At 36.3% G+C, this 25,130-nt stretch overlaps 1 protein-coding gene across 1 annotated transcript in view; it reads left to right on the forward strand.

Moving 5' to 3' along the window:
* The window catches only part of UNC13C (unc-13 homolog C), a 624,577-nt gene that overhangs the window by 498,635 nt on the left and 100,812 nt on the right, over positions 1 to 25,130 (forward strand). Inside the window, exons 23-25 of the mRNA XM_008016541.3 lie at positions 2,151 to 2,228; positions 15,738 to 15,826; positions 22,989 to 23,138. Of these exons, the coding sequence (XP_008014732.3) occupies positions 2,151 to 2,228; positions 15,738 to 15,826; positions 22,989 to 23,138 (317 nt within the window). The remainder of the gene's footprint in view (positions 1 to 2,150; positions 2,229 to 15,737; positions 15,827 to 22,988; positions 23,139 to 25,130) is intronic.

A 25,130-nucleotide genomic window follows, 5' to 3' on the forward strand; every position in this document is an offset into this window, starting at 1 on the left:
AACATAGGTTGTTTTATCTTACTAAACTCCTCAAAAATTAATATCCTTGAATTAGGGTAATGTTTCCTTTGCTGTCAGTTTCTTTTTTTCATTTACTATGAAGTTGTTCTTTTTTTCATTTACAATGAAGTTGTTGAAAGTAAAAACTTTCATGATTAAATTTAAGGTGAATTTGTGTAATCTGTTCCCAGGAGCAGTTTGATGAATTGATTCAGTAAAATTGAACTTTGAACATTTCAAGGTCAGGGAAATCTTAATGAAAAGAGAGAGTCTCATATTTATTTTTGTCTCCCTCTGGATAACTGCATCTCTTTTTTTTTCTCTGTAGTCTAACTTGGGGTCACTAGTGATCCATGTCAAGTGAGCCAAACTGTCCATGTTCATTTGGTTCTCAATAGCTCTTTTTAATCAGAAATCATCATAGTAAGAAGAGTTGGCAGCTGGCCTTTCTTTATTTATAAAGCTGATACTAGGGTCCTGTTATATGTGACAGTAAAGATTAGCTTGAATGTTAATATCAAATAATCTAAGAAGAGTCTATCAAGCTAACTTAGACCTATGGGAAACCAGGTGATAATAACCCCTCACCCATGTAATCTTACTGCTTCTCATTATAAGTTATTGTTTTACTTTGACCTTGGATTTCTCCCTGGTGTGACTGCCCAGATTCACACCAAATCTTCCCATTCTGCAATTAAAAATAAATGCCAGTGACCCTACCTCCTAGTGAAAAGATAGGCTATTCGCTTAGTTTGTGGACTTTGGGTCAAGAAGCTGAAACCTCTGAAAATGTGGCCCTACTCACTATGGAAAAGACTAAGCCCAGATCAAGTGGTACTCAATTATGGCTATGGATCAGAATCATTTGTGGAACATTTTGATTCAGCTAATTAAAACAGAATCTTCGGGGGATACATCTCAGATATCTGTGTTAAAAAATAAAGTTTTTAAGTGACTGGAATCAAGGAAACAGAAAGGAATTTTTAAATCGTTTGCATAAATCAAAGTGATGATGTGGTCACTTTAAGAGTCAAGTAGAAAGTTTTTCAAAGGTCATTAATGTGGCTAAAGTAATAATAAAATCTTTCCACTGATAAGAGCTAACACCTCTCTGACATCCCGTGAGTCCTTTGCATGACTCTGGTTATTGGCTTATTTCCCAGCAACTTGGAAGATACATCCATTTTCCTTCCTTTGTCTGTTTATCTTTCTGTGTCTGTTTTCCTCTGATATACTGGCTCTTAGGAATCAATATACAGCAAAGATTAAATGATTCTATAACTATTATGAATTGTTTTCTAATTGTGGATGAATTTTTACTATTCTAAGTTCACATCTAGACCTGTCACAAAGCTTTACATCTTTGTTATTGTTATATTTCTGGATCCTTGGAAACAAGTAGAGAAACATTTTCTAAGCCTGTATTTATTATATGTACACTATTGTGCAGTAGTTTGTGAGTAAGAAAAGCAGAAAGAGACACAGCCCCATGTACAATGTATTTAAGGTTGGCCGGTGAGAGTGAAAACCAACTCAAATGTAAACCAAGTGAGTGATAAGATAAAATCCAGGAAAAAAGAACACTCTAACCTAAATGATGGATATGAGTCAAATAAGCAAAGAGGAAAATGAGAAAAGAAACACGGATTACAGCCAGAGGCATAAGGCTTTGAATACCAGCATATGGTCTTTTTCTGCCGCCAGAAAATACATTTAAGTTTATTTTTTATATGTTTTTGCATTTAAAAGAATCACATGGTGTTTTGTTTTCTAAAACAGTAAAATAATAGAAGAATTTAAGCTAACCTTTTTCTAAAAGTAAATCTCTAAAAGGAAAAAAAAATGTGCTTACTTTCTAAGTATGAAATGTTACAGTGTTAAAGATAAAAGAAACTTTAGCAGCAAAGTTTTGCTCTGAGGGTTTATTGTCTGAATATGTTATTAAATTTCATTCCCCAATGTGGCATTATATTTTTCCATTTCCCTTCTTAACTGTTACAAACTATAATGTGGAAATGGCAGGATTATTATATACATTAAATATACTAGGAAGCCAAGATAGCTATTTGTAACCACCTGTTAAGTTAAACTCATTCAACAATTTTATATAAAATCATCGCTCATACTATTCTTTTTTTCTATATTTAAAGCCTTGTATCTTGATGAACAATATTCAACAATTGCGGGTCCAGCTGGAAAAAATGTTTGAATCCATGGGAGGGAAAGAGGTGGGTATCTTTTTCTCCTATGTTTGCTAAAATCTTACTTAGAGATTATTAGCAGCGTATCTCTTGCTATGAAAGTGTCTTAAGTTTTAACATGGCTAACTAAGAACAGGAATTGATAATAATCTAAAATGTCATTAGCAACTAAAATGATTATTATCCACAACAGAATACTTTAGTACACACATTAGAAGTATGAGTGGGAGGCAGAAGATAGTAGCCTTTGGTCTTATGTGTGTGCGCATGTGTGCTGGTATGTGCAGTCACATATACATGCATATGTATTTGTATGCTAATGATTTGTAAAGTTCCACAAATTGTGTTTTTCGCTGTCTTGTACAATGTCAGTTTGATATCAATGTTCTGAAATATGCTTTGTGGTGCTATTTGTTTTTGATGTACTGGTAGTTTATTTTTTTTTTTGAGAGGAGTCTCGCTCTGTCGCCCACGCTGGAGTGCAGTGGCACAGTCTCGGCTCACTGCGAGCTCTGCCTCCTGGGTTCACGCCATTCTCCTGCCTCAGCCTCCTGAGTAGCTGGGACTACAGGTGCCCACCACCAGGCCCGGCTAATTTTTTGTATTTTTAGTAGAGACGGGGTTTCACCATGTTAGCCAGGATGGTCTCGATCTCCTGACCTTGTGATCCACCCACCTCGGCCTCCCAAAGTGCTGGGATTACAGGCATGACCCACCGCGCCCAGCCGGTAGTTTATTTTTCACATCGAGAAAGTTGTCAAAAATGTGTTGTGTGCTGTGTCTGTAATGTGTCGTGTCTTTGTCTAACATCTTTGACTTGCAATTCCATGAGCAGAAGAAGGAAGGAGAAAGATTCTTTTATGAGGTTTGTGATAGTAAGCATCTTTTCCCTTACCTGGCTGTTTCCTCCAACCCTCACTCCATACCTAAAGATCATTGCATTTTCTACTTATTCTCATTTGCTTGTTTGGAACAGACAGACAGTGAAATACTAGCCATGCACCTGCATCTTGCTGCCTGCCACAGTCTTCTCTTTCATACTGACCTAAGCATTCAGGGATTGAGGACTGGAGAAGGTGCTGAGAGGGAGAGTCACGAAGCAGGGTTTCTCCCCATGCCCTCATTCCCCTTGAAACAATCGCAAGGGCAGCTATGTCAGGCATATGTAGATAGATATTTCTGTTTAAGATTCCTTTACATTGTTCCTTCCTGTGGGAAAGTTTCTGAGATGTGCGTAATGCTAAGATGCATTTCAAAGTAAATATCCCTTTTATTTCTAAATTTATGTGGCTACAAATGTTTCTTTTAAGATTGGCTTCTTCCCATGTGATTTTGCTTTTAACCTCAAGGAGATGTTTTTACACTTCCCCAATGTCTATGTCTTTTTCAGTATTGTGAAAAATGAACTTGCTATGTAGCATTCTACAATGGAGAAACACTAGAATACGTGTGCGATGATGCAAAACTTTAAAAAAATGAACCTTTATGAGCTGTGCCTTCGTTGCAATCTCAGTTTTATTTGTGTAAAATAAGGCCTCATTCCCTAAAGTGTGTTAATGCTTTATGTAAAGTTTGAGGCCATTGATCTTATTTTTAAATTATTCTGCTGAATTAGGTGAGCACAACCAATTAAGGAACATAACAGGAGATTTCCTTTTCAATTTTACTGATGTTTTATATTCAGACTTGAAGTCCACTTAGCATTTAGAAAAATGATGAAGAAATTATTGATTTCATCTGGGAAATATTATCTCCTTTCTGTAAATTTTAAAGCCCACAAATCATTTAGGAATAAAGTTCTATTTAAAATGTCATATTTCCATAAATTTCTCCTTATGCTACTTATGCTATTTCATTACTATTCTGTGTTTGAACTCTAATGTGAATAACATATTGCTGAACTGAATTTAACCAGACAAATCAGACCTGTACTTAAAGGAAACTGTATGGGCCAAGTCCCTTGCTCATTAAAAATGTTATAAAGTGGCTTGTTCACCAGTCAAAACTGAATTCCTTATTTCAGATAGAATTGCTGGTTTGAAATATACAGGTTTCACACTATACATTTTATTTCAAATATATGACTAAACCATATAACTCCTCCTCTTATTGAAGAAAATAATGAAAACAAATACTGAACTTGGTGCCTTCTCCCTTTAAAACTCCTGCAATGTCTATTTGGTAAACTCCTCAGACACGATTTAAGAAGAAAACGTAATTAAATCAGTGAAATAAAATGAATGCCTAGATTCTAACAATGTAATCTGCTCTTTTCTTTTTCTAAATAATTTTTTCATTTATTTCCTTCCTTTCTCTACCCTTTTCTGTGATGTTCTATTTCTCCTGTTTTCTTTTGCTCCTATGCATAGATCTTTTCTCTTATTCTCTTCCATTTTCAGCTCAAAGTTTTAGGTAGGGCCAGTCAGCATTGGCATAGAGATTGATGAAATGTCAGGAGGAAGCAAGACTTGCATTTAAGTCTGAGTGCATCATGTGTCCTCCCAGAAAACAGAAGCTTAATTGATACAGAATTATGATAAAGTTTCTGATTACTCTGGGGTCTCTAGGCAACATAATTTCAAAATAATAAGCAGAGTTCTTCCAATATTGTTGTATAAACATAGCAGTATCTAAATGGTTTCCTTAACTTAGGACTTTTATAAAGATGAAAAAGGATTTGATTGAAAATTACAGCATTCACCCTTTGATATGAGAAAATTACAGAATTCACCCTTTGATATGCAACACGTGATACAGACATGTTCAGGGGCCTTTAAAAGTTATACAATGTGTTCCAATTCAAATTCCCATTTTTTCCTTGCAGTGGAACTGGTTGTAAAACCTTTGACTGGTATTGTAACCAGTTCCACTGTAAATAAGGGAAATATTCCAGGCTAGACCTTATTCTTCTTTTAAGAGTTTCTTTTTATTTTATCCCCCACCATCTGTGCTGAGATACGTACTTCTTGCTATAAAAATTAAATAGCAAATAATTGCTTGTGCGCTTGGTCAAAATGGTTTCTAATGCTATATGTTTATTAGTTGGCTTCTAACAACAGCATTGCTTTCCTCTAATATTATACTACCTGCAAAGTGCTGGCTGCTTACAGGCATGACTGTGTGCTGCTGCAGCTCCCTGCTGCTTTAACCTGATCACCGTGTAGTTGAGGCAGCTGTTTTTTCTTCACAGAATCAGCCTCTTTTCCCTCTGGAAATAAAAAGTGTTTAAAACCTTTCTTCAGTGGAAAAATCCATTCTCTGTATGGAGTTCAAATGGAAGCATTGCTTAAACACCATGATGATCTTGGGATTATGTTGTTGACAATGGTTCCAGAAACAGTCACTTAAGCAATCATTGTTAGACAGTTGCATGCACAATATCCTATGGGCCATGTCAGCACATTTACTTTCTAATGCCCTATTTAGGGTGGAGAAAAAGTCAAAAGAGAAAAGCAAACCACTACTTTTCTTCTCCTATAAAAGTGATTTTCCAACATACTTCTCTGCATACAAATCAGGGGCATGTTTTGGCATAACATCTCTGATTCCTCTAGGGAATATAAAAAAATAAATCTCACAAATCATAAAGAAAAACTAACCTTTAGGAATAGAGTACAGAGTCTGTTTTTTTAAAAGCACCTCAGGGGATTTTTTTCTGTGGCTACGGTTTTGGGGAATCACTATACTAAAACAAATAAAATAGCCGGCCCATGTTATAGATGTACTAGAGCTACAAGTTAATTTACACTACAATCCCCGTACAATATTACCTGTCCCTTTATGACACAATAACAACACAATGATTATCAGGGTGCCATGTAATAGTTTTCATTCATTGGTGATTGATTACTTTGGGTTACATTATGTTAATAGCATAATTATTTCATGAATATAATTTATTATCTATCAATTGCAAATAATTACTTAGCTTGTATTCATTTTTGTAACAAAAACACATTGTTAAAGCCCGTGAAAAGGACTTATCATTAATTTGCTATCTAATATATACTGGTATATGAAAAAAATTCAAAATTTAATTTCTTTTCAGGAAGTTTTAAGATATGGATTTTGAAACTCTAAAGAACTTGTATTATGATAATTCATTTAGAAGGTGCATTGATCCTTCACAATATTTTATTGGTGCAGTCATTTTAAATGGTAGAATCCATAGTTATCCATCAGACCACTAACTGTTGATGTTACTTCAGATTGCAGTTAGCCATTATTAATATATTTAGAGAAAAAGGGCTCGTTTGTTCAGCTAAATTATTTTCATCTGTTGACCATAGGCAGGTCAATTAGGTACAATGATAATCCTATTTTTATTGTTATGACTCAGAAAAGGATTGACTCTTCTGTCAATTTACCAGTCATATGCATGGTGGTAAAATTTCCCATGAGAGTAACTTCACATAAGTCCAGGTAGAATGAAGGCAAGGAATCTGGACCATAATCCCATTATTCTAAAAATATGTATCTCTTAATGGTCAACTAAATTATTCTTTTGTTTCAGAGATGTATATCTATGTCGCTTTTAATTTTTAATGAGAAATTTGATGTGTCAACTAGAAATTGCATCTGACTGCCCAAAAGTGTGTGTATGTAGCTCATTGAAATTCATTGTAATACCTATTAGCCTTATGGACTCAGTCATTAGCTAAGCAACCCTAGAACAGGAAGGAAAAACATTAATCTTCATCATTTTTCACTTGCCACTATCCTCTCAACTTTACATGTGCTGAGGCAACAGGAGATGAAAGATCAGAGTTTTAAAGGAAATAACACTCCATGACAGTAGTTCTTCCTGAACTTCAGCAGGCATCAGAACTACCTGATAAGTTTATGAAAACACACGTCACTGAACTCTACCCCCAGTGTATTGATTCAGTATGTTTGGGGCAGGGCCAGATGATTTGCATTTCTAAGGAATCTCTGGGTGATGCTGATGCTCCTGGTCTGGGGACCATGCTTTGAGAATTGCTGCTCTATGCTTTTTGAAAAAGGAATAAGGCCAGGTGTGGTAGCTTACACCTGTAATCCCAGCACTTTGGGAGGCCAAAGTGGCTGGATCACCTGAAGTCAAGGGTTCGAGATCAGCCTGACTAACATGGCAAAAACCTGTTTCTACTAAAAATACCAAAAATTAACCAGGCATGGTGGCGGGCACCTGTAGTCCCAGCTATAGTAGCCAAATTTTACGTTCAGGTTTCTAATCTGTCTCGCCTTTTCTTAATATAGAGATATAGGTTACTAGTTAATACATTAATAAGAATTAATGTACTCTTCTCATATTTTCAGGAATTACAAAATATTGAATACATTATCAAGTATATATTAGCTAATAAAATAGACCATTTCAAATTGTCACATATCTTTCTTTCAGTTCTAAAACTGTTTTCTAAAGCAGTTTGAAAAGTTCTTATTTCGTTAGAATATCCATTGTTGCCTACTTGTATGTATTTTATCTGCAGGTGGGCAGAAGTTGGGGTACAAAATAAAAAGATTTTTTAATGCCTAGGGCCCCAAGGAGATTACAAGGTGTAGGAGACTTGGTGAAACAATAGACTAGAGATGCCTTTTAGCACTTACTGAAGGATATTCAGAAGCCAGCTGTTCCACGTCTTTCCACACCACTGTAAGCGTCTCTTCCCCTTGGGGCTGACTGCTGTATGAAGAAACGATGTGAGCACACTGAATATGATGACAGAATTTACTCCTTCACTAATTCAGTCAACAAATATTTATTTGCTGAGCACTTGTTATAAGCTATAAATTTTACTAGGAACTGGAGATACATTAATTACTAAGATGCAGACCCCATCATCAAAGAACTTAGAAGTTTTTAGGGGAATCAGAGCAATTAAAGAGATAAGGTTTGTGAGAAAAAAACAAGAACACTTCCTAAACGTGAACATATCCTTCAGATGAAAGTTTTAATTGTTACAACTTATGCTACAACAATTCAGAAATAAACTCAAACCTCGCCTGTTGTTGTGTAAATAGAGGTAAAAAGGGAAATGTAATTTGGCTGAAGTCAGTAAAAGCAACCAGTGATAGCTTCATAGCACCAGATAATAAGGAGAATTGAATGTTTGAAGTGCTGGCCTTTTATTCTGGCAACGTGCAGAGACTTTCTGGTTTCTTTCTCCTCCTAACCATCTCTGCCATCTCTGCAATTAGATTTAATAAATTGAACTTAATGGAAAATTAAGAGAATAAGAAGGTCCAATAAAGCAAATTATATTGAAGTGATTTAATAAATATGTTTAGTAATTTAGTACTACTACCACATAAAGTTTAGCTAACTGCTAAATTTGTGAGATTAAGAAAAGGCGCTACCGAGGAGGTTGAAAGGTTTTGTGGTTGGCGAGCCATGTCAAAATGAAATGCAGACCCAGGCAGGTGATGCTTGTTAACCTCATTTCCCAGCGCATTTGAGAGAGCTCACAGGGTTACTCACATACTGCCAAGTCTCTTTTTAAACTCACCTCTGTCTGAACCTTAAGAAACTTAAAGAGAAAGGAGACATGCCACAGCAAGGAGAGAGAGGAAGACAGTTTCACTCTAACTGCCATCTTCTATAATAAATCTATTTTATTATCTTGTTGTGATCACCTTCAGTTGCTCATGCCTAACAAACCATAAATCAATGCCATTACTGGTAAAATTTAACTTCTTTAACCCAGTCAATCCTCTTTTTTGCCCTGCTTAGCAGAATAGTCCTCAGGCACCCTGAGATAAAGGCTCACAGAGAACACTCTGTCCCCCGCACTTGCTGGTCAACCGGTCCTGAATTCAGTTGACCAGGTAGACTATATTCACCTCGCTGAGCAGTGGTTTATAACACATGTGAGAATGTGAAGCAACAGCCAAATGGGTCAGACAGAGTAGGACAGGGGAAAAGGGCAGAACACAATTCTAAACATAAACTGTCCCATTGATTCTATTCGTAACTTATCCCTACTCAGTCCATTTTCACAATTAGCCAATGGAGGCAACATATAAACCCTAAGTTCCTTTTGCATTGTGATAAAACAGGGATTCATGTTTTTTAATGAGCATTTTCAGAAGAGAATTTCTTCAGAGGAAATAGCTTCTAAGAATGCTGCTCTTCAGTCCCCATGTGACTCTGAAAGCATAACGCATTATCTGTACCTTGGTTTTAAAGATAATATATTATGCGTTATCTGGAAAAACGAGGAATTTGAACTATATGATTTCAGAAATTCTTTTTTTTTCTCAATTTCTGTCACTATAATGACAATCCACATGTTAGCAATCCATGAAGCAGAGGAATAGTGTATGTGTTGTAGGTGAGAAGAGAAAAAAATGTTTAAGAGAAAAGAATGTCCCATGACTCATATAAAGCTTGAAGGTGTAATTTAAAAAAAAAAAAAAAAAAAGTTCATAGAAACAGAAAAAAGTCAAAATTCCTTATATTCACTAACTCAAAACTATATTGAGTGAATTATAAAACGTAAGGCAATGTCTTTTCTTTTTTCTTTTAGTTGTCTAGACTGAAGAACCTCATTTAACATATCTCAAAGACATTTCGTTGATTTGAAGCACAGTGACAGTTGGATTTACTGCATACTCTCTTTAATTAGGATGGGAGACAGCTACTGATGTTCAACTTTTTGAAACCCAGAAGTTAGAAACATGAGTTTATACAACTGATACCTCTAGCATAATATTCATGCAAATCTGAATAGGATAAAGAAAATGCCATAGTCTGTCTGAAAATTGTCATGTAAGTTTGTGGAGTTTCTCCTTAAGAGGCATTTTAAAATGAAACAAAAAACAGGGTAGTATGGTTAGAGCTGGGCACATTGGTTCCCAGTAGAGAGGACCATGTATTCTTTTATTTCTGCGCTGACACCACAGGCTTATGAAGTGATTTAGGGCATTTCCAGGAAAGTACGCTACTTTTAGATTCACTAGGGAATTTTTGCTGAATTCTCAGTCATATATTTTAAGTTGAAGTAGACCTTATAAGATGAAAAGATTCTGGTCAAGTTGAAGATTTGAAGGAAAATGATCTTTTAAAAAGAAAAAACAAAAAACAAAAAGAGCAAGAGCCCAGATAAGATTGTGAGAAGTTGCTTGAAGCAATTCCCTTGTGGAAAGCCAGCTTGAAGGATGATAAGCAAGTGTTATGATCATATTTGGGTTTATTACACCAGTTAGGAGGACAAAGTGGGGAAACAGGAAATAAGAACACAATGTGTAGATGATTACAGTGGGCTGGAGGAGAAAAATTCAGAATCTGGAAGTGAAGAGGGCAAGACAGGTGGATAAAACATTTCAGAGATAATCACCAATCATATCTGGTATCCAAGTAAATATGGAAGGAAGAAAACAGAAGTCAAAGATGACTTTCACATTTCTGCCTTAAACAATTGTAGGCCATTAACCAAATCAGAGGAAATAAGAAGATAAATAAATTAAGACCGGTAATAAGTTGTGCTTTGATATGCTACAATTGAAGTATGTATGGGCCATCAAAGTGGACGTTTACTAGGTACTTGGAAATATAGACATGATTTTCAGGCATGCTGTGAAGAATGTTGATAATAGATTTGGGGTCCTTAGCATATGGGTGATAGTTGAAACCATGGGCATGAATTTAATTGCTCAAGGGAAGTATAGAGTAAAAAGAAAAGAAGATTGAAAAAGGAGAATTGAAGGACATTAATATTTAAGAGGCAGACAGAGGAGGAAAGTTAATAGAAGACACAGACAAATCACAGGCAGTTTGAGAAGCAGGGAAGGACCTTGGGAAACAGAGCAAACAACAGAATGAAAGAAGGCTAAGAAAAATAAGGTCCTTGAAATTAAGAAATCGTTAGTGACCATATGGAAACATGTCAGTGGCATATCCATAGCAGAAGCAAACCACATTACAGAGAACTAATAAATGTTTAGGAGAAAAGGATGTAGAGTCAACAAGTTTGACAGTGTTGTAAGCGGTTTGAAGGTAAAAAGAAGGAAGGATATTGGCTAGATGTCGATGAGAATGTAGTTCCAAATAAGTTTGGCTTCTCTTTCATTGTCTATTGTTTATTTTAACATAAATGTTACCTAAGCGTATTTATAGGATAGGGTAATAAAATTAATGGTAGAGGGAATGAAAAGGGAAAGAGATAATTGATGGAACAAAATCCAAAACAAGGAACCAAGAGTGCAAGTTAAACAGCATTTTTCTTGGAAATAAGGCTTTTTCATGGAACTAGAGGTGAAATTTTTATTTATTAATGTTTTAATGCAAAAATATCAGAGAGTATGAAACCCAACAGACAAAGGATTAAATTATGGCCCCTGGGGAGATGGTCAGAAGTTACCTTCCTTCCTGATTTGCACTTCCTTATAGAAAATAACAGACTGCTAACACTGATGAGCTGAACACAGGAAAGATAGCTGAGTAGCCTGTAGGAAATGAAGGAAATGAGATAGTAATAAAGACTGTGGAGAAGAAATAGAATTCACACTAAAGATCCTTAATTTCTTCCATGCAAAGTCTGTTTTTCAAGAGTTTGTCTTGAGCTATCTAAAGAGTTTAAATGACTTTGCAACCCATTGGTTGTAACTCTAGCAAGAGCTTGAGGGTCAGTTTAACAATTGCTGCTGTAAGAGAATATATAACATGTATTTTCTTTAGATCTCTAGGGAAAGAATCTGTTCTGGAAAACAAACAAACAAACATGCAGTGTAGGTATGGTAACCATTCTTCTGAACCAAACAAATAGCAGGGAAACACCTGACATGGTCTGGCAATGACAGAGAGATTTGAAATCAGGATTAACTTGATAACTCTGGACTATATGGTTTCTAAGGAATAAAAGACTTCAGGGGCAAAATATCCTATTCATAGTTAATGCAAGGTATCAATCCAAGGCGATGAAGAAGATATGGGACTGCTTCTGTGAGGGAATCTTTTATGCTTTTGTCTATCCTCACTTCCTTCTTCAACATGTGGTAAATGCCCATGCATGCAGGACACTGGGAGAGACACCCAGGACAGAAACGTATGAATGAGTTCTATGGAAGAGGTAGATGTGTAAGAGAACATTTAGAGAGAACACTGCATGTACAGTTATAGTAAAAAGCATAGTCAGTTTAGAAGCTAGATCTACTAACTTCCTAGGGCAAGCTACACTTGGGCAAAAATGTTCAAAAGGAGGTAGTAAGTGAATTATCTTTTAAAGAAAAAGGAAAAGCAAACCTTAAGGAAAATAACTTAAAAGATGTCTTTACTGGTCAGGTGTGGTGGCTCACACCTGTAATCCCAGAACTTTGGGAGGCCAAGGCGGGTGGATCACCTGAGGTCAGGGGTTCAAGACCAGCCTGACCAACATGCTGAAACCCCATCTCTACTAAAAATACAAAAAAATTAGCCGGGCATGGTGGGAGGCACCTGTAATCCCAGCTACTCGGGAAGCTGAGGCAGGAGAATCACTTGAAACCAGGAGATGGTGGTTGCAGTGAGCCAAGATCGGGTCACTGTACTCCAGCCTGGCAACAGAGCAAGACTCCATCTCAATTAACAACAACAACAAAAAAGTATTGCCTACTAGCTGTCTCTCCCAGACAAGTTATATCTATTACTACAGCTCAATGGTATAAAATACCTCAATGGTACAAAATTAATTATACTCAATTAATACCTATGTGGGATTATAGTTTTTCTGATTATCTGAACCATACATATTTTGGCAGCCTAGAGTTTGGAATTTTCAAGCCCTTCATAGAGTGGGGAATTAAATCTGTCTTAAAAACTTTATTTTAAATTCAGAATTTGACTCAAAATCCTTAAATTTTCATTGTGTATATTCCTTTTACATAGAAACTTTATTTATGTTTATTTAAGCCAGCCAATAAAGTTGTTCAGACACACATGCTAATTGAGTTTCTACTTCAGAATAAATTAAACTGTGACTTATGAATGCTTGAAATTTTTCTGTTCTTTCCCCCTTAATTTTCACTTTTATCAATAACTCTAAATAACGATACAAAAAGATTCAAGATAATTTTGATGTTATACTACTTACATAACTAGGATAAGGTTTAAACCTTTGAAAAAATAGATTGCCTTTCACCTTTACAAAGTACCCAATATTTTTAAAAATATGCTACTGATAATTTAGGCAATGAGCTCTCAACTCCCAATCTATTATTTCTTAAAATTCTACAAAATTTGTAGGAGTAAGAAAAACGTCCTCAATTTGGACACATGAGGTCATGCAGAAGAACCCAAGAACTGGTAGTTTTACTACCTAAAGAGATTGTTTTATTATTAGATGAGTATGATATTTATGTCCATTATGCTCATTATTGAAAAAGATCTGCAATTTACAAACGCCATGTACATCGGCCTCAAAATTGCTTTGCCTGTTTTAATGGTGTGATATAGATTACATAAACGTTAAATAGTTAACTGAAACTACAAACTTTTCCTTTTGTGGGAGGGACTGGTTACGTGACAGAGACATTCCATCTGCACCCACTTAGAAACATACCTGTGTATCCAGAAATTAAAACCGTCATCCAATGTTCAAATCACTGTCGTCTGGCAGTTTTAGGTTGTCAAGTAATCATTATTTGATAAGAAATATCTATTCACCAAATACCTAAGGTGGACTAAAATAATTTTATGAGAAAATAGCATAATTTTGTGCAAGTGACCTATGTAGCCATTTCTGTATGACTTTGAAGGCATTATCCAGTGATAATCCTACCTCAATGTGAACAAATTACCTCAATGTGTATATTAAACTAATAGGAAAACCAAAACACATTTTAAATAAGAAGCAACCCCCATTTCCTGAAGAAAACGCTACTTTCAGAGCGATTTCCTTGGAGGTGGTAGAGGAAGTGGAGAGCCTGAAGAAAGCCACATGGGAGAACTTATCTCTCATCTCTCTTCCCCAACATTTTTATCAAATGAAATCAAGGTAAAATTGTTATTAGCAGAATAAGAAGAAAATATAATTTTAAAAAATTCAGCCTGCATGGTTCCTTAAGAGTGGAGTGGAAAATCCACATATGTTTTCTTGGTTAAGGGTTAGGGAGTGATAGTTTGTTAGGCAAGTTGTGATTAAATTCACTATCCTTATCTTAGGTCTTTTTAAAATAAGTATGTGCTATCTAATTGTCTTTCTGAATTACTTCCCTGCAACTGGTTATAGTTGAATAGAACTCTTAGAAAGTATGAGGCTCACAGATATGCTAATTTTCTGACTCTTACACAAGTCTCTCTCTGTTATGGTAGCCTGTGTGTCTGGACAAGAGCTGTCAGCATAACTGATTACTAAGACAGAGAAAAAAAGATACAAGGAGTCCAGAAAAATCACATTGCCTCTGATAGAGGGCAGAAGCTAATCAATCCTGAAAATTACCTGGATTTGAGTTAACACTGATATAAAAGATTGGTGTGATATAATTAATAAAGTCTCAAATGCCAAATGCAATATTTGATTTTCATTCCAATGTTTTTAGTCATGTCACTACAACTTAGAGCTACCCCGCTGCAGAGATGTATAAATAATTCTTCTTCCTAGCAGTTCCTTAGTATCAGAAAGTACTTTTGGAGGAATATAGGACTTACGTCCAATGCACACATATAGGGACACTTCTTGGTTCTGTATCGGCTCCCAGGACTTTCAACTGATATTAGGTCCTATATTTAGTTGGCATTCTTAGATTCTCTTACTTATACTAAGTCATGCTTTAATTCATTTTACTCCCCAAACTTGGCTTTATCCTGTCCTCTTCTTTTCAATAATAGATCAGCTTGGGCAAGAACTAATGACAGTAATGGTAGGAAACTAAATTTCTAAAGGTAGAAAGAAAGAAAGAGTCACATTCCAATTTCAGAGAATATTTCAAATTGCTATTTACATGAATTTCTCTCTGCTTGAGACAATAGATCTATTATCCTGAACTTTCAGCTGTAAATTAGCAACCAGGAAGAAAAGTCAGGTCTGTCATCTCCAGAAAAACATGGGAGTGCTTGGATACCTTGTCTATCCTATTACTCTTAATTCCAAAGTTGGGGAAATATGAAAACACCTTTAAATAATGCACAACACAATATTCAAAAGTTAATTTTTAACAACTTTTATTCTTAATGTGCCTATTTATTTACAGGGGTATTGAAGATTTAAATATATTTTGAAGCAGCACGTATATTCAGCTGAAGTATAAAAGGTTTTCTAAATTATGGAATTATCATGTTCTGGAGGATATTTTTGTCATGCCTTGCTTCTCATTGCTATAACCAACAAAGGCTTTGCTACCTAGCTGTTATTTGTATGCATGCCTTGAATTTCAAACCATTTTTTGTCTATGAGAACCCCTTGGTTTCTTTAAAGTTTCCTAAATGTTTAGATTTGATTTCAAAGACCAAAAGAACAAAAGAAGAGAAAAAAGTTTACGTGTTGTTTGAAGTTACCATATAATAATCAAAATGCTTGTAAGCGAAACAGAGGCATGCTTTCTCAAAACTCCAAAGTAATATTGTTTATGGTCTCTCTGCAGCTAGATTCTGAAGCTAGTACTATTCTAAAAGAACTTCAGGTTAAGCTCAGTGGAGTCCTGGATGAGCTCAGCGTCACGTACGGTGAAAGGTAAGTGACCTCTGTTGTCATTATCTACATTAGATAATTAGGTGTCAGCTCATAATATTCTCGCCTTCAATGTTGTTTCCTCTGACTGACTAAATCTATTTAACTTCAAGACCCAATCTAAATGTCATTTTCTCTGAAACATCTGTTATGACACCACAATCTAATAGTGCTGTCTCGCTATGCACACCCTAGAACTCTGTGCATCCTTCGGCCGGGTAAGACCTATAACACTATCCTCTAAGTCTTGTTTTACCTGTCTGTTTCCCACACTCAGGACAGAATCCATATCTCATACCTATATGCAATTCTAGTGTTTAGAGCTTGGTGACTGGCTATTGAAAGACTAAAGAGAGGGAGGGAAGGAAAGAGAAAAACTTCACGTATTTAAGAAGTTTGAGTTGTATCCATACCATATATATATCAATGTGGTTGCATTCAGTATAGCTGGATCAACAACCCTATACCAAATTGTCAGGATTCTTGGATTTAGGGCTTAGCAATCTGAATACAACTACCCCATGCGAAGGAGTTTGGAAACTACTGATATATCTTTATATTTTAAATGTTTGTTAAAACTGGCTTTATCTGTGATACGATTCTAAAGAAAGGTAAGTTCACCCTAGTTAAATTTCACTTCAGTTCTGTAGGAAAAAGCTATCATCTCATCAAAGTGTGAAAATAGATAGGAAAGAGCATACATTTTTGAAGAGGTTCATTAATATAGAATCTGCTTTAAATAGTAGTTCAATAACTCATGTATTATTTTAAAATACGTATTCAGTTTTCAAAAGAGACTATAAAGATTGCTCTTCAGGGCCGGGCACGGTGGCTCACGCCTGTAATCCCAGCACTTTGGGAGGCTAAGGTGGGCGGATCATGAGGCCAGGAGATCGAGACCATCCTGGCTAACATGGTGAAACCCCATCTCTACTAAAAATACAAAACAATCATAAAACAAAACAAAACAAAAAAAATTAGCTGGGTGTGGTTGTGGGCACCTGTAGTCCCAGCTACTTGGTAGGCTGAGGCAGGAGAATGGCGTGAACCTGGGAGACAGAGCTTGCAGTGAGCCAAGATTGCACCACTGCACTCCAGCCTAGGTGACAGAGTCTAAAAAAAAAAAAAAAAAAAAAAAAAAGATGGCTCTCTTCAGGTAGGGACTATCTCTGGCTACCACTCATCACCTATTGTTGTGTTTTAGAAAGATCTAGTGTTAATAAACATTTATCAATTAGTTATGCCATTTTTTAAACGAGAAAGACAAAAGAGTCTGAAAGCATCATATTTTTCTTCTTAGATGTAGGAATAAAGCAGAGTGAAGAATAATCTCCCACTTAGACTTCTCTTCATTATCAGAGGTGTGTCCTTAACTTCATTAAGCAAGGTGGCCTTGTCTTCATGGAACTCACCTTCAGGACTCAGCTGCTGAGCCAGAGCAGCCTTGCTGTGTTGAGCCAAGGGTAGTCACCCTGCCTCTGCAGTGTTGTTAGCTGACTCAATGATCCTGTCTATTTCATCTGGATGTTAGTCAGTAAATTTCAAGGTTCTGTTTACCTGAAGTTGGAAATACATAGATTGTTCCAGAGATGTGGGGTTCATTGACTCTGACTTGGGGTGACACTGAGAGATGAAGAGGCCTTTGCTGAGTCATTTCAGGCTGCCTCTCTTCGTTCCAGTTGCAAATTAACACGTGGTTAGCAGAAAGACTGTTGCCTTCAGTCACGGCGGCAACATTAGAGATTATTTAGCAAAGTTAGGGGGAGAAAAAAAAGAGGTCAGGAATAGCTAGAGTTGTTCGGAACTTTATGGAAAATAAAATGGCTAAACAGAGTAGAAACTAGAATATAAGTAAAGCATAATTAAATTATTTTCTGTAAAATATCTAAATCATTCTGAGGATAAGTGCTTTTTGTTTTGTTTTGTTTGGGGAGGTGGAATATTCAGGTTATAAAGGCTAGAATATGTTTTCTGATTTGAAAGATACCTGGATAAACCACAGTTATGAAAGAAGGAGTAATGTCCTTCGGAGGACACTTGAAGAGCTTTATTTGTATGAAGTCAGCTCTTTTAACCTAAATAGTAAAACCTGCGGCTACCCACAATCCATTTATTCTTGATTTTTTAAATATAGGAAAGAATTTAGTACTTTGTTCAATTAGGGTTTATTAGGACTATTGGAATAAATGGGCCACATGTCACACTTTCCTCATAAAAAGTATAATTATTGTATCCTTGTTGCTATGTTGCTGTGGCTTTATTCCTCACACTACCAAGCAGGTCTGTATTATACTCTCAGGGTAGAAAAGTCTCCAGTAATCAATGTGATCATGCTGTGAAGTCAAAATGCATAATTTTAGTCTGAACCTACTCTTCTTAAGGTCTAAATTGGCAGTGTAGAGTTTTAGAATTAAGTGTATAACTAATTGTAAAAACCCACTTGATTTTATGTTATTAAAACTCATAATTAAATAATTCTACTATATGCAGCTGTTAGGAGGTTTTTGCTGTAAAATCAGAGCTGAGCCAAACCACACATTTGTGGATTCCTGACATGCTCACAGGGCACCTACCTGGGAACTGAGACTAAGTTGTATAACCTCAAAAATAACTTAAAGATGGTCTTAAAATTGTCAAAGGGTGTGCCACTAGGGTTTCTGCTTACACATGTTTTGCAGTTTGGTTTTTGGTTTGCTCCTTTTTTTTTTTTCTTCTTAACCAACACCTTTAGTACTAGAGGCTGGCTAGATTAAGTAAACAAAACAATTCAGGAATATTTCATAGGCATTATTCTGTGAGTATGTGGCTCCTTGGGTGCTTACAAAATCCGTAATTACTTATTGGCACTACTTTTATTCAAGCCAGTTAATATAGACTTTTTTTTTTACCAAAAAAAAAAAAAATAGAAAAAGAAAAGACTTTTTAGATGAATTTATCAAAAATTGATAAAGACAAAAAGGTAAGGTGCAAGTATCGGCTTCACCTGGATTAATGCAAAAGTAGAATGCTGTTGTCCATTATACCTCGAGAACCCTTCCTCTATATGCCTGATACCATACCCAGAGCTGGCTTCTCATTAGAATTTATCAAAAATCAGTGCATAAGAAAGTGTGTTATTGAAAATCAGTGCATAAGAAAGTAGTCATTTCAAAGGTGGTTTTTACTACAGCCAGCATGATCATTGATGACCCAGTGGTAAATCCACTAGTTCAAAATATTTTCAACATGATTTACCTTCCTTTTCAATTGCCTCAAGTATCTACTACCTTTACTTTGATTCAATACACACTCCACCACAAACAACATCCCCTTCCTCATTTTCCCCGCCATCTCTTGCACCCTCTACCTGACCAAAGTTCAAAGGCAGCTTCAGCCAGATAAAAGTGAAATAATCAAGGATTTAGACTCTCTTAGATGACAGCTTGGAAGAGAATGTTCCTTTAAAGCAGACAAATATGCAGAGAGCCAAGAAATGAGCCAAATTCAAAGGGGCCAGCTGAGATGCAAGGATCAAGGAACCAAATGTAAATGCCAAGTCCAGAGGGGCAAGAATGGTGTTGTCAACAGTAAAGAAATCCAAGAATGCAGGAGCCAAAAATGGAGACAGATCAAACATTTGGTAGAAGTGGAATCAGTCCTTGAATATGTACACAAAATTATGAACAAGTGTATATATAACCCGGCTATTAAAGGCCCAGAATCAAGAAAAAAACCCAAGTTGTGATAATTTAACATTTATTAAAATTTTTCCATATTAGGCATGGAAATATGTAGAATACATGCATGAATAAATAAACACCCATATTTTATTTAATAAAAGCATTATATGGTGAACATTCCTAAACTTCTATTTAAAATCTGAGGAATTTATGCATTTGGATACTTCTCAAATACTAACTACATAATCATTGTGTGTGGAGGGGGAGAGGAATGGGATTGAGTTGACTGCAATACTGAAATGATTTCCCTCCTTCTCCTCATTACCATTCCAATGATTTGACCATTTTCCAAGCTTTCATTTTTCTTCATTCTCCTAAGTAGGTTTTTCTTGCCTGCCCACACATGTGTTATCATTACTCCTATTGCTGGAAATATGAAAATAGCAGAAAATATACTAAGTAGGTTTTTCTTGCCTGCCCACACATGTGTTATCAGTACTCCTATTGTTGGAAACATGAAAATAGCAGACAATATAAAGAAATGGTGGTGAGGCTAAGAGTCTCTAAGATTTGAAAATCCTACTACTTGCCACTGCTTACTTAGGAAAGAACCATCAAAACTGGTGTAGGGGATATATAGAATGAAGAAAGCAATACAAAGTATTACTCTTCAGGACATTTAAATTCTTAGAGTGGATGAGGAAATAGAGGTAGGTGGAAGGAGATGGTCCATTAATGCATTCAAGCCATATTTCTTTTTAATAGCTTTATTGAGATATCGTTACCATATAAAAATTATGTATATTTAAGGTATACAACTTTGTTTTGATACACATATCCATTATAAAATGGTCACCATATTCCAGATAATTAACGTATCTATTACCTCCATGGAGTTGTCATTTGTGTGTTTTTGTGTGTGCATGTGTGCGTGCTGAGAACATTAATTTAAGATCTGTCCTCTTAGCAAATTTCAAGTATATCATGCAGCAGTTTTCACTATTGTCCCAGTATTTCTTGCACAACCTCTTTGTGCTAAGCATGGCATTCTGTGCCATGGTATGGGCATGCAGCCCTGAACAAAACAAAATTCCTGCTCTCATGAGGCTTACATTCTAGGGAGGGACACAGGCAATAAGCAAATAAATTATGCAGTGTGTCATATAATGAAGAATGCCATTGAGAAAAAAAGAACAATAAGGGAACAGAGATTGATCGGAATGCCATTTCAGCTTGAGTGAACAAGGAAGATTTCTCTGAAGTGGTATTTGGTATATGCCTGAAATAAACCAGGGACCAAGAGAGCTATGAGAATTTCCTTCCATGGCAGAGAGAATGTAACAGTGGCCATGAGATAAGAGTGTCCTCGGAGAATTCTAAGAACACCAGGAAGTCTATTGTGACTGGTCTGCAAAGAAACAGAAGGAAGAGTGGCAAGAAATGAGATCAGTGAGATTGCCAGCACCAGATTATGCTGGGTTTTCAGTCTGTCAAATACATCTAGAGTTTTTCTAAGTGGAGTTGGAAGCTATTGAAGATTTTTAGCAAAGGAGAAACACAATCTGGTTTTTATTTTAAAAGGCTATCTGTAGGGGGTTGAACAGAGACAATTTAGGAAATTATTGCACAGGTTCAAGAGGGAGGATGGTAAAGGGATCTATAGCGGCATTTTCGGAAGTAATAATAAATCCTCAGATTTAGGATACATTTTGCTGATAGGTTGGCTGTTGAGTATGAGAAACTCATCAGACTTTGAAGTGGAAAGATTGCATGGGCAGTTAAATAAAATAGTCTCGAGTCTGCGTTAGAAGTCAGGTCTGCAGATGTGAATTTGGGAACCACTCGTATATAGATGCTATGGAAGCCGTGGTACTAGATGTGATTGCCAAGAAAGGGATTGTTGATGGAGAAGCGAAGTGGTCCAGAGATCAAGCCCAGAGGATCACTGTGTAGGATTTCCAAATAAAATACAGAATACCCTCAGTTAAACCTGAATTTTAGATACATAAGGAATAACTTTTAGTATAATTGTGTTACAAATATTACGTGACCATGTTTGTACTAAAATACTCACTATCTGAAATTCAAATTTAACTTGGTGTCCAGTGCTTTCATTTGATAAATATGGCAACTTTACTGCAATGGTTAGAGGTCAGGCAGTTGGGAAGGAGCAGCCAGTGAGATCAGAGGAAAGTCAAGAAGGTATAGACTCACAGTATCCAAATGAAGAAGGTGTATCCAGAAGCCAAGAGTGTTTTCTTTTTTATTTTTTAACAACAAACTTTATTGAAATATAATTCACATACCATAAAATTCTCCCATTTAAAATATGCAGGTTAGTGGTTTCTAGCATATTCACAGATTTGTGCAACTCTCCCCAAAATCTAACTTTAGAACACTGATATCGCCACAAAAAAGAGACCCCATACCCATTAGCAATAAATCCCATTCCACTCTCCTTTCCAGCCCTAGGAAACTACTAATCTCCTTTCTGTCTCTATGGATTTGCCTATTCTGGATATTTTATATAAACTGAGTCATACGATACGTGGTATTTTGTGACTGGCTTCTTCACTTAGCACAATGCTTTTAAGCATGTGGTTGATTTATATGGTGGCAGTGGCAGTACATAATTTTGCTTTTAACTTTTTTGTTCAGGGTATATGTGCAGATTTGTTACATAGGTAAACTTGTATCACACGGGTTTGTTATACCGATTATAGCACATCATCCAGGTATTAAGCCTACTACCCATTAGTTGTTTTTCGTGATCCTCTCCCTCTTCCCACCCTCTACCCTCCAATGGACCCCACTGTGGGTTGTTCCCCTGCATGTGTCCATGTGTTCTCATCATTTAGCTCCATTGTTGAAGACAGTGTGGCAATTCCTCAAAGACCTAAAGACAGAAACACCATTCGACCCAGCAATCCCATTACTGGCTATCTACTGAAAGGAATATAAATAATTCTACCATAAAGACACATGCAGGCATATGCTCATTGCAACACTATTCACAACAGCAAAGTATGGAATCAACCTAACTGGGTAAAGCAATATGTGCATATACACCATGAAATACGATTCAGCCATAAAAAGGAACAACATCATGTCCTTTGCAGGCACATGGATGGAGTTGGGGGCCATTATCACTAGCAAACTAACACATAAACAGAAAACCAAATACTGCAAGAGTCTTTTTAGAGCGGTCATTTCCCAAACCATGCTCAGAGGAACCTCTCAACTGTGGCTATCAGATGTGGGGACTGAATGAACCTCCACTCAAATTAATTCAACCTGAAGAACAGTACTTTTATCTGCCTTACTTATTAGTATTACACGTAAGGTTTCATTGCAACAAAAATTTTTGCCGTTAAACAATGAATTTGAAAACTCATGAGCAGTGGAATTCACACCAGTTGAAACAGATTAGAATCCTAGGGTGAAATGGAAACAGGCTCAGGCAGAATGTATTGTTATGTTCTAGAATTTATATTCTTTATTTTTAGTTTCCAGGTTATAATTGAAGAGTGTATAAAACAGATGAGTTTCGAACTAAATCAAATGAGAGCAAATGGAAACACCACATCTAATAAGAACAGTGCAGCAATGGATGCAGAGATCGTGTTAAGACCTCTCATGGATTTTTTGGACAAAACGTAAGTTTTTTTGCCCAGTTTCCTCTTTACTTATTGCCCTAAATTTGACTTGTAAGGCTTTAAGAAAAATATTGATTTCCTCTGTGTAAGGCAGCATTAAAAGTCTTTCTATAGAAATAAATGAATTCAAAAATAAATAAATTCATTAAAAAGCAGCATACCTTTAATTGATTACTAGATAAAAATAAAATAGGAATGACTTTGTACAAGAAAGGAAAAAAAGAGGGGAAATAAGTTTTATAACTAAGGAGGTTGCTGTTCTGAGGCAGAGAGAGATTTAGAATTTCATGCTCCTGGGATAACATATTGTTTTCAATCCTCCTGGACATAGAGAAAGACTGAGCTGAGTCCAGAATATCTGATTTCATGTCAGAAACCTGATGAAAAAGAGAATATCACAGATGTGACTGGAATTAACTTAGCTCAGAGGCAAGCCGATAGCTGCCTGACCCAACCTTCAATAATGATTTATTGAGTGCCTACCTATATCAAACCATATTCTACGCACTGGACAGTGATGAAAAAGAAAGCCGAAGTCCCGGATACCATGGAGATTACAGTTTAATGGTGGTGGGAGTGCATGAGAATGCAGGCTGTCATGACTAACTAAGACAAATTCTTAACCAGAAACTTTGGTTGGTTGCTCTGTTTGTTTTTAAGGTTTTTGTTCTGTTCCTACTCTTAGAAGTTCTCATTTAGTAAGTCGGAGGCAGGGTCAAAGCACCTATATTTTGTAATGTGTTCACATTTGGGAATCATTGATCTAAAGCAGCCAGACACATGATTTCTTAAACAGTGGTACTCAAAACCAGAACTGAATGTAGAAGAGAAAAGTGAATAATAATTTTGAATGCCTACCCAGGGACCAGTGTCATATATGTTAGTTTACATATGTTATCTGATTTATTGTTGTTGTGGCAAATTAATATCAAAAGGACCAAGATTTAAATAAAAGAGAAATTACAATGTCCTTCTTTAAAGACAAGGATGGCAGTCACCCCACGGGACTGCTGCTGCCACCAGCACATGTAGACACCACTGCATTACTGCCATCAGCCACTGCCCCAACAAAGCGCTTTGGCCAGCACTCTCCATCAGAGTGTTGTTACCAGAAGACCTTCGCCCCTCCAGTGCAGCAGGTGCTTACCCTTGAGGAGAAAGAAAACAAAGTAATGGGACTGGTACCAGGTCCCAGGGTTAGAGCATGCAATCTAGGAGTGCCAATCTAAGCCTTGGCCCCCTGAAATCTTCCAGAAATGAAGCCATTGACTTTGAACCCAGTGTATACCACAGTCAAATCCTCAAAGCCTCAAGGGCATGAAAGAATATAAAAGCAAAACAAAAAATGCTATTCAAACAACAGCAACTTAAAAGATTAAAGGAACATTAGCCCATGCAGATGAGAAAGAACCAGCATAAGAACTCTGGCAACTCAAAAAGCCAGCGTGTCTTACTACCTCCAAACAACCACACTAGCTCTCCAGCAATGGTTCTTAACCAGGCTGATGTGGCTGAAATGACAGATAAAGAATTTGGCATCTGGATAGGAAAAAAGATGAAAATTCAGGAGAAAGTCAAAAGCCAATCCAAGGAACCCAAGGAATCTAATGATACAAGAGCTAAAAGACAAAATAGCCATTTTAAGAAAGAATCAAAGTGATCTGATGGAGCTGCAAAATTCACTATAAGAATTTCCTAATATAATAATCAGCAGTCTTAGTATCTCCCCTGGAAGATACTATACAAGATAACCATACTGTCATCAGATTCTCCAAAGTTAATATGAAAGAAAAACATTAAAGACAGCTAGAGAGAGGGGGCAGGTCACCTACAAAGGGGATCCCATTATGCTAACGGTAGACCATTCAGCAGAAACTCTACAAGCCAGAAGACATTGGGGGGCTATATTCAACATTCTTAAAGAAATTCCAAAGAAGTATTTCATACCCCGCCAAACTAAGTTTCATAAGCATAGGAGAAATTATATCCTTT

Source organism: Chlorocebus sabaeus, chromosome 26, assembly GCF_047675955.1.
Source record: "Chlorocebus sabaeus isolate Y175 chromosome 26, mChlSab1.0.hap1, whole genome shotgun sequence".
NCBI classification, from domain to species: Eukaryota; Metazoa; Chordata; class Mammalia; order Primates; family Cercopithecidae; genus Chlorocebus; species Chlorocebus sabaeus.